Consider the following 16,054-nt stretch of genomic DNA (forward strand, 5'->3'; position numbering starts at 1 on the left):
TTCATATAGTGGTAAATGCTGCTGGCAGGACCCACCTTGGGTCTGGTCTTGACCCATGACCAATGTTTAACTTCTAAGAAAAGCACAACTTGCCTGTTCATTATACACAAGTCTCCCAAGTCTTGTTAATGCAATGCCTGCAGGAGTGAGTGGATGTTTTAGCAATTAATACTAGCTACGTGCTGGCTCCATTGTCAATACTGGTTTCCAACCCACACGGTTATGTACGAGCTGAACAGACAGCGCATCAGAATCAATAAATTCAAATAAAATTTATTGAGTGTTTCGTTTGTGAGTTCAGTTCACAAAATTACGAAAGGAAGGCTAATCAGAAGTGACTGCCAGAGAATTGGATCTTAAACAAATAAGTATAAATTCGTTTACGAACAGTTGTGTTTAAGAAAAGATTTGCATAGGTCCTACAGCTGTGCACAAAGGTTAACTGCAAGAACATCAAAATTTACATTACCATTCAAAGTGTACAGCATCTACACTGAAAAGAATCCTTCAGTTGCAGGTGCAAGACAAACATGAAATAACTTACAAATAAGGCATGTTGCTTCTTCATATTCCAAAATAACCTGTCATAATTGTGAAATACAAGGAACGGTACATAAAGTTGGAACGCAAGGGGAAAGTCCACCTGGCTTCCTGTTTGGAACCTCATGTTGATTAACTTTATCCAAATATGAGCCTGCACCTCTTAGTGCTGGAAAATAAAATTCTGACTGATTTCAGTAGAGGAAGCAGGTGTTTAACCGACATGAGGAAAGAAAGGTATTTACTAGAACGTTAAACGGTGTTTTTTAAAACCATGCGGTGCTAAGTAGAAAAGACTCTGTAACACACCAGGAATTGTAAAGTGTTCATTCAAATGTAGCTTTATGCTGCAGTACTGGTAACCATTTTCAAATCAGAAAAGGAAAATACAACCTAGACATTCAAATTAACATTAATAATGTAATCTGAGGATGTAACAATTTCTTTGGCGAATGAGCAAAATACTGAGAGGTGATACTTTCGGATTTCGGGTGACACAGAACATTTGTTTACTACTTGTGGTTTACCAGAGACTTAACAGGCTGACCTCTTTAAAACAAGAGTTTATACAAGCAGTGCAAATCAGGTTCTGCTGCAACTAGAGACCACTCAGACTTAGAATTTGAAAACAGAAAATCAGTATCTATAAAACTTTCATTTCAAAACAAGATTTGTATTACACTGAGGATGTACATTTCCCCCCTTTAAAATATGGTTTAAACACGTTTAAGAAAAATTTGCTTTTATAAATACAATGGCTTTCATATGCTGATACAAGTATACAACAAATAGGGACAAAGGTAGAGCTTGATTCATAGGTATTCAGGTAAAATGTTGGATGCTCTTCAAAGGCAAGAGCTAAAAGCAAGGATAATGCAAAGTTGTAATACATTCCTTTATATATAGATATATGTGTATAGTTTGGACTGCCACCTTGCATTTCTGCTGAGAAAATTATTAAAAAGCTAACTAATGTATCTTTCCTTTTTTTAATATACAATCTGTGAGTAGTGAATCAGAGCAGACAAGGCACAAAAATAATACAAAGAAAAAATCAGCATTCCTAACTAATACATAGAATGATTTAGGAGGACTGTAAAGATGATTTCATGAACTATGCAGAGAACCTTCTACACTGATCGATTATTTTAAATCAAGCCTATTTAACCATTAGGATATATGAGCAATTGTGCAGCTACAACTGAAGCACAACTAGAATTCCTTCCTCTAACAATCTCACGGTAAATTCTTGGATTTTGCAATTCCTTCCCAACAGGTTTTCTTCATGCATCCCAATCGCATCTATGAATGGTTCAAATGTATGTACAAAAAAGGGAGAAAGAGAGAGAATGGCTGCTGGCTCTAACAGAGCAATTACCTATTGAACCATTCAGATACATACGCACCCCCAATCACCTCAACATGGCTATGCTTAGTCAAGCATCTGTAACCTGTGTCCAAAGGGCTGATGTGCAGACAGTTCTACTGCCCAGTGCTTCTTGGGTTATCCAAATGCCATCAACCAGGAAATGAGAAATATGGGGCAGGGGGGTGGGCTGGGTTTTTACTCCCCTGTCCTACCTTCTCAGCAGCTGATAAACAGTATTCCGAACAACCGGTTTGGACCATAAATTTCCTACAAAAAAGCCAAAAATCTTAATAGTAGACAAGATAGTACTCTGACAACCTCTGGCGTCACTAAACACTTTAGGGCATCTCTCATACACTACAAAAACTATGGTGCAGGATTTCCACCCCCCCCCCTTTCTAAAGCCCTTAACTTATGCCAAGTAGTATAGTCTCAGCATCTAAATTAAATCTCTATTGTAGAGCTGATATTTTCTTCAGGGGCTACACATACGCTCCCCCTATATGGAAGAGTATCAAAGCAATTAGTATCGCAAAAGAATGGTATACAGACACAAGGCGAATCTGCTTACAACTTGAAGGTACAATGAATAGTCTCTAAAGCAGGCTTCCTCAACCTCGGCCCTCCAGATGTTTTGAGACTACAATTGCCATCATCCCCGACCGCTGGTCCTGCTAGCTAGGGATCATGGGAGTTGTAGGCCAAAAACATCTGGAGGGCCGAGGTGGAGGAAGCCTGCTCTATAAAGCATGGTATAACAGAAGTCTCTGCTGCATCAGCTGGCAAGGGACTCACCAAGGAGATCTGGGTCTTCAAAAGAATGACAATGGGCACGCATAGCATACAGTTGAAAAGATGAGGGCAACAGATGAACAAGGCTGCTTAGGTATTCCTGTCTTCCTACAAGATGCCAAGAAGTGAGTGCTTGAGAGTGAATCACCGACAGAAGCATTCTATTGTATGGGTGCACAAAGGAAATTTTCTTGTGTCAGACAAAGCGAGTTGTTTCAGCCACAGGCTTGACCATGAAACTGCTGTCAGTGTCAAGTGGCCTTAAGTGCAAAACCTTTTTTATTCTTCTTTTTTTGGGGGGGGGGGCAATGTGAAAAATTGAAAATCTCAGCTAATAATAATAATACTAAAAGTGTCAATTACCAGTACGAAGGCTTATCCTGCAAGCAGTGTGATGGACATTGTGACTTGAGTGCAAAAGAACTGTGTTTTAATCATCGTCCGTGTATTTTGGGGGGGGGGGTTCTATAATAGACGTCTATATATCAATACACTGGAAGTGCATATATCTAATATGAACAGGAAATGGCTCTTCAATAAACTTGAGCTTTTAGCTGTTTTGAGCTGCATAATTCACAGTATGCAGCTTTTATAGCAAGACTAAGATCACACCTGAAATTTAAAAAGTGCATCTTTTAATGCCTTAGAAAATGGGCTCCTTTCGAGTCCAGATGAGTTGATTATCAATGAGCCTTCCAGAGGGGATCAAAGTATATCCACCCTTCATCCTGTAAAGAATCACAGAAATTGCAAGTCAGTCTCACTTTAGTGCCGTACAACAAATTTTCAAGAAGTTAAATACTCTGCAAAGTCCAGCGTAGCTTCTGCAAAGCTTGCATTTTCTGAGTCGTGATCCCAAAGTCACAATTAATCTGGCAATAAGAGCGCCATCCACACAGAAAATATTTCCTCTGATAGCCTCGCTGCAATATAGCTCCACTCCTGAGGAAGCAAGCCACTTCGCAGACTAAGGGAGCTTGCCTCTGTGAAGCTGGATCTACAACAGAGAAAGATTTAAAGAAAGATTCCCCTGTGGATAAGGTGCACTTACAAACTTGTAACTGCTGCTTAATACAGCAGTCTGCCTTGTTTTATCTCAGTGGCAGGGCAATTTTCCTACTGGGGTGTCTCTAACAGGGAATATATTCACCAGAGAATGTTATCTCGGCTCCTCTTGTTTTCTGTCTGCAAGGCTAATTGCACCTCGTGGCCAAAGCTACTCATTTATTAACCTTACTTTAAACCAGGGATGGAGGAAAGTAGACCTTCAGGTGCTGGGTTAAAAAATTCCCTGCATCCCTGAGCAGGCTGGCTGGGGATTGGAGTTCAAAAACATCGGCAGGGGCACAGATTCCTACCCCCGCCCTAAACGTTCTGTCTGAACGAAAAGATAATAGACAATCTGTTTGGCTTCCAGAAAAATGGTTTGCAATAAAACCGTCTTCTTATTGGGGGACAACAGTAATCCTGTTTCTAGATATTAGCTCTTCCACAAACCACAGAAAAATATCAAACTGAGGGGGAAATCAATGAAAGGAAAAGGAAAAAGAGACAGAAAGATGCACACATTTGGCCCTGGGCTTATTGCTTTAAGCTTGTAGTGGCTCGTGACATTTCATAGAGTTGTGCAGAACTCCATAAAAGTCTCCCTATAAATAACTGAATAAAATATTTATTGTGGTAAAAGGCATCTAATAGGTTCCATCTCGCCCATTCTATTCATCTCCCGGCTTCCTGCATTTAATAAGAATTAATGGTTACTAAGATTAAGCAGAATAGCCTGAAAAGTAACTTTAAATGGCATCCAAAAATAGCTTGTCAAAATTCGCTCCGGTGTTGCTAAATGGGGCATTTGTCTTTCCTCCATCTTTATCTGTATTGCGTGAGTCAACATCAGAGAACTTTCCAACAAGGCATGTTCTATGGCTAAGACAAATCTTAAAAATCAAAGGTCCTCGTGATCCTAACAATGCTGGCAGTGTTCAGATATCACGCTGAAGGATATCTTCCTTTAGTGAAGGAAGCTAACTGCCTCCAGGGCTTGAATGCTCTCCTCCTCTCCTTCCACACGGGGCCAGAGATTTGATGGAATTCAGAGGCAGTTACTCCCTATTTTAGTAAATATCATACGCGCTTCATGTTAACCATGGTTAGGTCCAGCAAGCCATGGTTTCAACCCATGGTTTTTGAAGTGGGTTTGCTTAAACTAGCCAAAGTTAACGATAATCTCAGTTCAGGTACAGGCAACACAGCAATCTGTGGTTACCAAAAGGCATAAAGTCCTCTTTGAGGAGAGGACAAGAGAGGAGGGGAAGGAGACGCATGAGCACACAGGAGGATGCAAGGTTCATTCACGTCTTGCTAACCCTAGTTGAGCATGATGTCTGAACACAGTTGTTTAATGCATTGCCATTGTAAAAGGAGGTGATGGGACCAGTGGTGTGGGACCACTGGTCCCATCACTTCCTGGCAAATAGAAGGGGAAGAAATGGAGGCAGTGAGAGACTTTACTTTCTTGGGCTCCATGATCACTGCAGATGGTGACAGCAGTCACGAAATTAAAAGACGCCTGCTCCTTGGGAGAAAGGCGATGGCAAACCTAGACAGCATCTTAAAAAGTAAAGACATCACCTTGCCAACAAAGGTCCGTATAGTAAAAGCTATGGTTTTCCCAGTAGTGATGTATGGAAGTGAGAGCTGGACCATAAAGAAGGCTGATCGCCGAAGAATTGATGCTTTTGAATCATGCTTTTGAATTATGGTGCTGGAGGAGACTCTTGAGAGTCCCATGGACTGCAAGAAGATCAAACGTATCCATTCTTAAGGAAATCAGCCCCGAGTGCTCACTGGAAGGACAGATCGTGAAGCTGAGGCTCCAATACTTTGGCCACCTCATGAGAAGAGAAGACTCCCTGGAAAAGACCCTGATGTTGGGAAAGATGGAGGGCACAAGGAGAAGGAGACAACAGAGGACGAGATGGTTTCACAGTGTTCTCAAAGCTACCAGCATGAGTCTGACCAAACTGCGGGAGGCAGTGGAAGACAGGAGTGCCTGGCGTGCTCTGGTCCATGGGGTCAAGAAGAGTCGGACACAACTAAACGACTAAACAACATTGTAAAAGGAAAAATAAAAAGCTGACTGCCACTTAAGTAGCAGTCTCGTTACCTCTTTGATGAAATATTTTGGTTTCCAGACCGTATTGCTAATTGCTCGCTGCCTTTCCTCTACTCGCTGCCGCTCCTCAAGAAGCTGTTTGTGGTCTGTTGCTGCGCTGATGTTGCCTTCTCTCAGGGCGTTCGTAACGTGTTGCCAAAGATGCCTGTCGAGTAGATCAGACCAGGACATAAAGGGAATTGGAGAGAATGAAGAAAATTGCCAGTCCGCTTTTTGGAATGGGAAGGAACCTCCTAGCCAACAGGTGGAAAACAATTGAAGCCTAGCAGGAGGGAATAGCATGCAACTCTAGAATCAGCTTCTTGTTTTTACTTTAATAATTTTTATTAAAGATTTTCTTGGTTTACAAAAGTACATGCCTTGTCTCTTTTTCGGGTTGTACAGTCTTTCTTACAGATCAGTTAAATTTGATATGAGACATTAGTGTTGAGTCGGGGAAGAGGAGGGGTGGTGGTGAAACCTATATTATTTTTTTATAGTGGGGTTTTGTGTCAGCGTCAACTGAATAGGTTGTATTTCTATTCACTTGTTATATTTCCTTGGTCATGAGAGGGATTGGGGGTCCGGGGTGTGGTTGGTTGTCTGTGGCTGGTTGCAGTTTGGATTTGTTTACATTTGGGGGGAGGGGCTTGTTGGCTCAAGAAAGCCAGATTGATTCATATGTTGTCAGTGGGTTCTTGTTGTTGTCTTGTTGGGCTGTGCATGTGATAAAGGGAAGCCATACTTGGGGAGATGTGTCCTCTTCTATTTGTCCCTGTGTCAGTTTCTGTTTGTTGGTTAGCTTTTCTAGTTTCCCATACAATTTGGTACCAGTGGCCCATGTTTACTCCTGTCAGGTCTCTCCACTGTCTGGCTATGAGGCTTCTGCCCGCTGAGAGTAGGTGGGTTATAAGCTCTGTATAATGTGAGTGGTCATTATGATCTTGGAAAGATGTTCAGTAGGGCCAGTTCTGGGGTTAGTTCTAATACCTGTTTAGTTAATCTCTTGCATATCTTCTTAATCTTGTTTGTGTATCTCTTGTCGGACTGCTGTCCAGAAAGGTTGGATTTTGGGGCATGTGGAGGTATGTGCCTGAGAAGGTGCAGCCTCTACAACATTTTGGGCATATCAGCACCAGCTTTCGTGGTGTTAAGTACAGTCGTACCTTGGATATTGAACAGCTTAGTTGCTGAATCTTTTGGCTCCCGATAACCGGAAGCGAGTGTTCCGGTTTTCAAACTTTTTTTGGAAGCTGAACGTCCAACAGGGCTTCTGCGGCTTCCGATTGGCTGCAGGAGCTTCCTGTAGCCAATCAGAAGCTGCGCTTTGGTATCCGAACATTTTGGAAGTCAAAAAGACTTCAGGAACGATCCCCCTTTTCTCTGGGCTACCCATCATTCTCCATCAGTTAGTGAGAAAAGGAATTGTATCTGAAAATTAGTGCAGGGCGGCAACATTTGGGAACAAAATCTCTGTGAAATTTTCATGGGTGGAGTGTGCGAATGTCATTGAGCTTACCTATAACTCTTGTTTTGTCTGCACTGACTTGGCAGCAACTCTCAAGAATTTCAGACAAGGAGTTTCTTCCAGCCCTACCTGAAGATCCCAGGACTTTAATTTGGGACCATTGCATACAAGAGAGATGCTCTGCCAATGAGTTATGATGGCTCTTCCCTAAACTACAGCCCTTCTCCCAATGATATCAATGTATTATGTGACTTTTCTTCTTGCTTGTTCTGGGCCCTCCATATTAGAGGGATAAACATTCAACAAATAAAAATAACATATACAGGAAAGCAGTTTCCAAAGAGCCTTTGTGCAGCAGCAATTAGCACAGTGGGTGGAAGAATCCCCATGGAGGCAGAATGTCAGCATGCTGATTCAGCAGACAAGTCATTGGAAAAAAACCGAAAACTTGGAAACATCCTTAGGGAAGCAAGATAGTTATGTTGCTCTTTCCACACTGCTGTACAAACAGGGACAAGTGCTTCAATATATCCTTTCTTTTCCTGCTTCTCTTAAGCGCAACTAGTCATGATGGTTTTGCAAAAGGATCCTCACCTTGATTCAAATGGACCTTGTTTTGCTATCGGTCTGATCTTCTTGCGGATGATGGGTAGCTTGGTGGTGTCGATTATTTTGGTTTCTCCGTTGCTGTACGTAAACTCCAGCGTGCCGTTCCACTCCCCTTGTGCTTTACACACTATGGTGTTGGTGGGGTTATGCTTCACCTCAGCTGTAACCCTACATCAAAATGATAAAACATGGAGATTAAGACACAGGTGAGTCCAGAAAGGAAATCACTTGCATGCACAGCAAATATTTCCACTGGACTCAAACTCAGAAAAGGAGGCCAAGAATAATCATTTTGTTTTTTAGAAAAACCGCAACAAGAACAATTCAGAGACATTTCTGAGCTGGAGAGCACTCAAGTTGCTACATTCATTATGTATTGACCACATTCTCATAAACTTGATGTCTCCATTACAAACAAAATACCAGGGACCATTGCTCTATGCAAATGTATTGCCAATTTTGCGGCTCCTAGCTTAGTCTGGATATTTTTTTTTTAAAAAGAGGGGGCACACTAAAGAACTATCCTGTTCTTGCACAGTGTCCTTTCTTTTCATCTGATTTACTTCCCTGTGGTTGGCGCTTCACATTTCACACAGCACCCAGAGTTAAAATATGGTGATTAGGGTTGGACAATATATCAAAACCAATTTGAAGTCCATATCGTGATACCAGTCTCACAATTTTCAACCTGGTAATATAATGTAAATCATGATGTATGTGTGTGCGCATGTGCTATGCAAAAATCACGATGCAGGAAAAACAACTCTCTCCCCCCTTATTTCAAACATTGTGATATAGCGATATGTTGCGATATATACTTGGTGATTATATCACGATGCTGGGGAAAACAGGTATCACCCGGCCCTGCTGTTCACCTCTACACAGTTCCACATCCTTATTTCAGACACTGTGATATATCGGTATATCACGATGTTTAGCTAGTGACAGATCGCGATGTTGAAAACCAGGTATCTCCCAGTCCTGATGGTGATATGGATTCAAGACCCTGTGAAGTTTCAGCCACTGAGTGCCTGGGAGTCTCCTTCAGTTCCCTAAAGCTGCAGGAAATGGAACAGCCTCAAATACGAGCACATGTTGTTGTTCTTCTTATGAAAGCATACAGAACATTGCTTGCAAAGCACATTTCTAAAGTAGTATAAAATCACTAGCAACTGCAGCATTATAAACAGTAAGCAGTTTGGCAGTTAATATTGCTTGTCTTAGTATTTTATTTTATTTTCCACAGAGCAATCTTTAGAAAAGAAAAATAAAAGTATGCGAAAGAGCAGTTTCAGTACCTGTGTACTTTTCCCCCATAGAAAGGCTTGGTGTGGAATGTGACTGTAGCCGAATAGCCACTCTTCGCACAGAGAATGCTCACTTTACCTCCCAGCTCCACCCAAGGAACGGTAAGAATGGAGCGAGCATAGGCACAAGGCAGCGTGAACACATATTCCTCCCCATGTTCCAGCAGATAAAGAATACCTATGGATGGGGGCAGAAATGGGGGGTGGGGATGGAGAGAAATACTTTTTAGCACTGAAAATTTGACAATATTCTTTCCAGAAGGATGATCACTGTTTACCTGGTACTGAAAAGAAGCAACGTAGTTTATAGTAAATGCTATTTATTTTTATTTTCCTTGAAGGGGAGGAGAAACACCAAGACTGATATAATAGGAACGATCTCCACCAAGAATAAGATGCTTTTCGCAACTGCCCTTTTGTAAAATCCTCCTTTCCTTGGGGTAATTTGGTTTTAAAAGGCTACAAAATTTAAAACGGAAACCAGACATGACTGGTGAAGCCATTCAAGCAATCCAATCTGGTCTCCACATATCCAATCTATGTCTCAACATAGCTGCAAGCTTAAAAAAAAAAAAAGTTGTGTTATATTCCACCCGCCAAAGAGAAAAGTGCCTAACTTCTAAAGTCGCTCTCCTGAAAATTTGATAAAATAACGTATCTATCCCACTTCCTGCCAGCTTGGAATAAGCAGCCTACATGCAGTGGAAGTCCCACCATGAGAATGACCTATTTGCTTAGATTCAGCCAAAATGTCAGGTGCTACTTTGTCTTGAATATGAGGTGCCTAATATGGCAAAGTGATACCAACTGCAGGTAGCCTGGCAGTGCATCTAACAAGGCTCCCCTAAAACAATATTTTAAAACCCAATAGGAGCCTGCTGGATCTCACCAAAGACCCATCTAGCTCATCATCCTCATGGTGTCCAAACAGATGCCTGCCTTCTGGAGAAACCTGCAAGCAAGACTCAAGTCTTGAGTAGTCAAACCAAGAGACCCTTATACTGTATCCACCATCAGTTACCATTAACTAGAACTAACAGTATGAATTGATAAATACATTCAGCACCCACAGAAAAATAAAAGCACAGATTTGAGCTGGACATGTATTCTGGGATATAGTCCCAGGATCCTTGATTTGGGCATTTAATGTGAACAAATTCTTCCAAATTCCCTAGCAGAAAATCTGAAGCAGGTCCAAGTTATTGTCATTGCTTGGGTGAGACAAGGAAAGCTCTCTACAAGCATCCATTATATATACTGCTAAACGTATTATTTCCGCCCCCCTGTGACCCCATACTTTTGAGCAACATGTTTTCTGCAGGTCACATCGATAAAATACACAAGGTGATGCTGTAGGTCAAAAACCATGGGTCTGCAGTTGTTTTTAGACTACAACTCCCATCATCCCTAGCTAGCAGGACCAGTGGTCAGGGATGATGGGAACTGTAGTCCCCAAAACCGCTGGAGACCTAAGTTTGGGAAACCAATTAAAGAGTTGGTAACAAAGTCATAAGGAGTCAGAATCAACATTCTCTTTTGATTCTATTCAGATTCATGCAATGAATGGTTGTGGAAGACGTCAGCGGTCTTAAGTGGTTTCCTACAAGAGAAGGGTCCTCACGCACATCTCTTATTTTTCAATCACATGGTACTCGCTTAGGCCACAACTTCAGTCACTTACGACAACCAGCAGCTACACTGATTTGCAGAACGAAAATAACTGTGAGCAGCACAGTGAATGACGCACATAGTCATATGATGGAACGCCATCATCACATGAGTATTTCCCTTCAATCCTAACAGGGACGCCCCCCCCCACCAAAAAAAAAAAAAAAAAAAAAAGCTGCATGCAAACATTAAAACCAAAATTCAACAAACCCAGATTAAGAACAAAGCAGGAAGCTTCTTACAACCAGGAGGAACGGAATCAAACTTTCACATATTAAAAACCGTTAAAAGTTGTGCAGAATAGAAGCATGATCACTCCCCACCTATAAGCAAGCAGAGAGACTGATACCACCTGGGAAGACACTAATAATTTATTCCAAACTGCTTGTTTCCAATGAGCTTAAGATTCTGACAGTCTAATTGTATACACTGCTATCCTAGCATATAAGGACTGGACACATGAGGGCTTTCCCTCTGAATTCAAAATGAAGGCTTCTTTCACACGTTCCCAAGGAGAGAAGAGATGAGAAAATTCATACTTCCCAGCGTGAAATTAATTTCTCAACTTGGGGAGGCTTGCCATAAAGAATCTCTCGTATACTAACTTCCAATCAGCATGTTTTCTGTGTGTTTTTTCCTTTTTGGCAGACCACGAAGTAGTCTTGACCTAGAAGCAGTTGCAGATCAACCCATTATTCCAACATTCTTTATATCAGTCTTCTCCAGTGTATTTCTCTCCAAATATTGTTGAACTCCAGCTCCCATCAAACCCAGCCAACACCATTAAGGGTCAGGAATTACAGTAACTGTGGTTCAGCAACATCTGAATTGGGACGCGGGTGGCGCTGTTGGTTAAACTACAGAGCCTAGGACTTGCCGATCAGAAGGTCAGTAGTTCGAATACCTGCAACAGGGTGAGCTCCCGTTGCTTGGTCCCTGCTCCTGCCAACCTAGCAGTTCAAAAGCACATCAAAGTGCAAGTAGATGAATAGGTACCGCTCCGGCAGAAAGGTAAACGGCGTTTCCGTGAGCAGCTCTGTTTTGCCAGAAGCGGCTTAGTCATGCTGGCCACACGACCCGGAAGCTGTACGCAGGCTCCCTCGGCCAATAAAGCAAAATGAGCGCCGCAACCCCAGAGTCGGTCACGACTGGACCTAATGGTCAGGGGTCCCTTTAACATCTGAATGGCATCAGATAGGAGAGGCGAGAAAAGGCCCACAATTCTTAAGACGAGACTGAGCAAAGACAACTGTACTGTAAGAAGTAATACACAGTGAGCAGGAACCAAAGTTCAAAACCATGTTACGACCCAAAGCTCGGGACGTATTCCTAGGCTATTATGTCTGCCAGGAACCAAAAATGAGAAGCAGTGATTTACAACTTGTGTTATCGTTCCATTAGCATATTTGCGCTATGTGCTTTTAACGGGTAAGTCAGAGTATGCCATATTTACTAATATTGTAATATGTTTAATATGTATTTGAAAGAAATATATGAAAAATCAAAGCCAGGAATGTGGCATTTTATCACAGCCAAGGTGTGTTGCAAAGCCTAGGGTACGTACCGTATTGGCCCGAATATAAGCCGCAATAGCAAATAAGCTGCACCTTTAAAATTCAAGAGTGGCAGGGAGGAAAAAGGACAATACCCGAATATAAGCCGCTCCCTTAAAATTAGGTTACAGGCTGAAAATTGCTGCGGTTGGTAGAATTGTAACTCCGAGACAATTTAAGCCTTTGATCTGGCAAGCCAGCAAAAGTTACCGTACATCCGCTAAAATCGCAAATTGCTATTCAATTGCTACAATTCTGCAGGAACTCATACATGTAAACGGAAAATGTAGAAGAAAATCGTACAGGTACTATAGAGGACCTGTAAGTGAGTTAAACACCTGTTCGTAGCACCATAAATGCAAACAAAGAATCAATACTGCACTGTAAAATACGGGGAAAGCAATGAATGGCATTAGAATTAATTGCACAACAGTCTCAAGCTCGCAAATTGGCAATAAAACATTTTTTGTTCCATTTTACCGCATGTCTGTTTCAGCAGCGCTATCGTAAAACCCCATTTTTGTAAGGTGGCGAATTTAAGCCACACTTTAACTTTTCACGGTCGGAATTTGGGGCGGGGGGAGTGCGGCTTATATTCGGGCCAATACGGTAAGTCAGTTGGGGAGGAATATGAAGATCCAGAGATACAGCTCCGTTGCTGGAGCATGAGACTCTTAATCTCAAGGTTGTGGGTTTGAGCCCCACATGGGGCAAAAGATTCCTGAATTGCAGGGGGTTGGACTAGATGACCCTCGTGGTCCCTTTCAGCTATACAATTCTATGATTCTGTGACCACATGCTAAATTGTTGGGACTCGTGAAAAGCTTATATAAGGGACATTTCCACTAGTTTTATTTTAGTGTCCAGAGGCTGAAAAGTACATAAAGTGCTTTGCTACTATTACTCAGAAGCCCCCGCAGGTGGGGCTGTGGGTTAAAGCACAGAGCCTAGGACTTGCTGATCAGAAGGTCGGCGGTTCGAATCCCCGTGACGGAGTGAGCTCCCGTTGATCGGTCCCTGCTCCTGCTAACCTAGCAGTTCGAAAGCACGTCAAAGTGCAAGTAGATAAATAGGTACTGCTCTGGCGGGAAGGTAAACGGCATTTCTGTGCGCTGCTCTGGTTCGCCAGAAGCGGCTTAGTCATGCTGGCCACATGACCCGGAAGCTGTACGCCGTCTCCCTCGGCCAATAAAGCGAGATAAGTGCCACAACCCCAGAGTCGGCCACGACTGGACCTAATGGTCAGGGGTCCCTTTACCTATGTTTCTTAATGGAGGGTGGTAGATTTCAGGGTTTGTTTGTTTGTTTGTTTGTTTTGAGGGGTGAGGGACTTCTCTTCAATGCTTCCTAAAATCCTGTGCGATAAGCAAGCCTGCTGTAATATATATTGTATCTTTGTGGTATGTCTTACCTTCACCTACCATAGAAACACCTATAGACATCCCCATGAACTTGCTTTTGGTCCATACATGAACATTTGCGCACATCTTCTTCTCCTTGCACTCGCAGTAAAAGCAGGAGACTGGTGGGTGATGGGATACCTGTTCAGCTACAAACCGCAGCTTGTAGTTTTCTGGTGGTGGTGGCGGCGGCGCCTTGCCCTTGGGGCTTGGAGAGGGAGAGTTAGTTCTCGTCTGCTTCACTTTGTCTTTAGGCACATCCCAAGAACAATGGAAAGTTTCTCCAATAATTGGGTTGTAGGGCTTCTTGGCAACGGCTCCTTTCCGGCCTTCGTGAAAGGCTGTTAAGTAATACTCCACAAAGTAAATTATTCTTTCCTCAGGGGTGCTTCCGGACGAAACTGTCAAGAACAGGTCGGGGTGGGCCAGGAAGTTTGCGTACATCTCCAGCAGCGACCTCTTCTCCAAAATAAAGGTTGGAAGAACTACCTGTATCGAGTGCAGGGGAGAAGCAAATAATCATATTTTTTTTCCATGACTGCAACAGGGAGGAATAAACAGTTAAGGCAGCTGCAAAACTTCCTGTGCCAAAATAAACGTGCTTTTTTCCTCGCACTGCCAGAGAGCTCACTCTGAGGACTGAGAAGTGCAAATAATGAATGAAGGCAACACTCATTGCTTTGGTCAATTCTACAAGTCACTATCTATTTCGCCAGAGTCCTCGGTGGCCTCACAAGGTCACACTATTCAAACTGCCTGGACTCTTTCGTTGTCTTGCTCTGCTTAGCTAATAAGTGAGCCAATTGTTCCCTGACAGAGTTCCTTGTTTACAGAAAGTGGTACATCAGTTTGGTTCAAGTTAATTGAGTTCTACTAGCGACGTGCCAACTTTGGCAGCTGGCAGGCTGGATGTGGGTGGCACAAAGAAATCTGTATCTGGACACCGGTAGTTCTGACACATTTCAAATCAGAGCGAGGCAAAAGTGTTGCCCAGGATTCCACTCGTAAGAAAAACAAACCTGATTATAAGCACACACTGTTTCACATTAATTTTCCACCGCTCTCTAGTCTTGGCATGCAATGCTTCAGCTGTGCCAAAGAGCAGGTGTTTTGTAATGATGGCGCTCTTAATGCCTCTCCAAAACTGACATGGGGCTTCATCCAGCAGAAAGTTTCTGATCCCACCTTAATTTTGTCTCTGCCAGTTGAGGATTGGCGTTATTTCTTTTTGAGAGTATTTATAGGCTGTCTTTCCAGGTCAGACCCTCTCTAGGTGGCTTACAACATGCAAATCGCCGTAACGATGAGCAATTCTATGCCAAGGAACCAGAATGAACCATTAAAAAAACATTAAGCCCAGAGTACAACACTAAATTTAAATCAAACGCTTTAAAAAGCACCAAAGATAGCAATGGCACAACCGGTCCTAGGTAAAAGCAATGTTTTAAACAACTGGGTCTTTAAAGCGTGATATGGCCACATCATCATATACAGGGACTGCTAGTGGAAGCGTGCAATATTCTCCTTTAGGGATGTTACAAAAGTAGAGATGGAGAAGATTTTCATTCAGTCCACATTGCCAGTAGTACAACTTCCACTGCACTTTAATATGCAGCGCAGGGCACCTTATTTGATTGATCCGGACCTTACAACAAACCTGTCCACATTAATATTTCAACTGCACAGATGGAAACACAGAGTTCTCGGTTACTCTCTCTGCGTCTTTATGGTTCAGCATTAATCTGAACCTAAGTCTCCACGGGGCCAAAGCCAACAATGGTGAAAATAACTAGATGTTTGCTTCTGCCTTCTCAAAACACGTTACAGTGGTGCCTCGCAAGACGAAATTAATCCGTTCCGCGAGTGTCTTCGTCTAGCGGTTTTTTCGTCTTGCGAAGCAACCCTATTAGCGGCTTAACGGATTAGCGCTATTAGCGGTTTAGCGGCTATTAAAGGCTTAAAGGCTTAGCGGATTAGCTGCTAAAAGGCTATTAAAGGCTTAGCGGCTTAGATAAAGGGGGGGGGAGCGGGGAAAAAATCTCAAGACTCGCAAGACATTTTCGTCTTGCGAAGCAAGCCCATAGGGAAATTTGTCCTGCGAAGCAACTCAAAAACGGAAAACCCTTTCGTCTAGCGGGTTTTCCGTCTTGCGAGGCATTCGTCTTGCGGGGCACCACTGTATCATGATTTGCCA

General features: G+C 42.6%; 1 protein-coding gene across 5 annotated transcripts in view; it reads right to left on the bottom strand.

Annotated features, from left to right (window-relative positions):
- Nucleotides 1-3,005: 3,005 nt before the first annotated feature.
- Nucleotides 3,006-16,054, bottom strand: part of OSBPL10 (oxysterol binding protein like 10) — a 76,108-nt gene continuing 63,059 nt past the window's right edge. For 4 of the 5 annotated variants that reach the window (XM_080974719.1, XM_080974718.1, XM_080974717.1 and 1 more), the window contains 5 exons: nt 13,872-14,349; nt 9,231-9,417; nt 7,918-8,100; nt 5,868-6,021; nt 3,006-3,429 (listed from right to left, as the gene is read on the bottom strand). In XM_080974719.1, coding sequence (XP_080830845.1) covers nt 3,385-3,429; nt 5,868-6,021; nt 7,918-8,100; nt 9,231-9,417; nt 13,872-14,349 — 1,047 coding nt within the window. In that variant the 3' untranslated portion in view covers nt 3,006-3,384. Of the gene's footprint in view, nt 3,430-5,867; nt 6,022-7,917; nt 8,101-9,230; nt 9,418-13,871; nt 14,350-16,054 lie in introns of those variants that run through there. The other variant, XM_080974720.1, reaches the window with a different exon arrangement.

Source organism: Podarcis pityusensis, assembly GCF_964106645.2.
Source record: "Podarcis pityusensis genome assembly, chromosome: 12".
NCBI lineage: Eukaryota > Metazoa > Chordata > Lepidosauria > Squamata > Lacertidae > Podarcis > Podarcis pityusensis.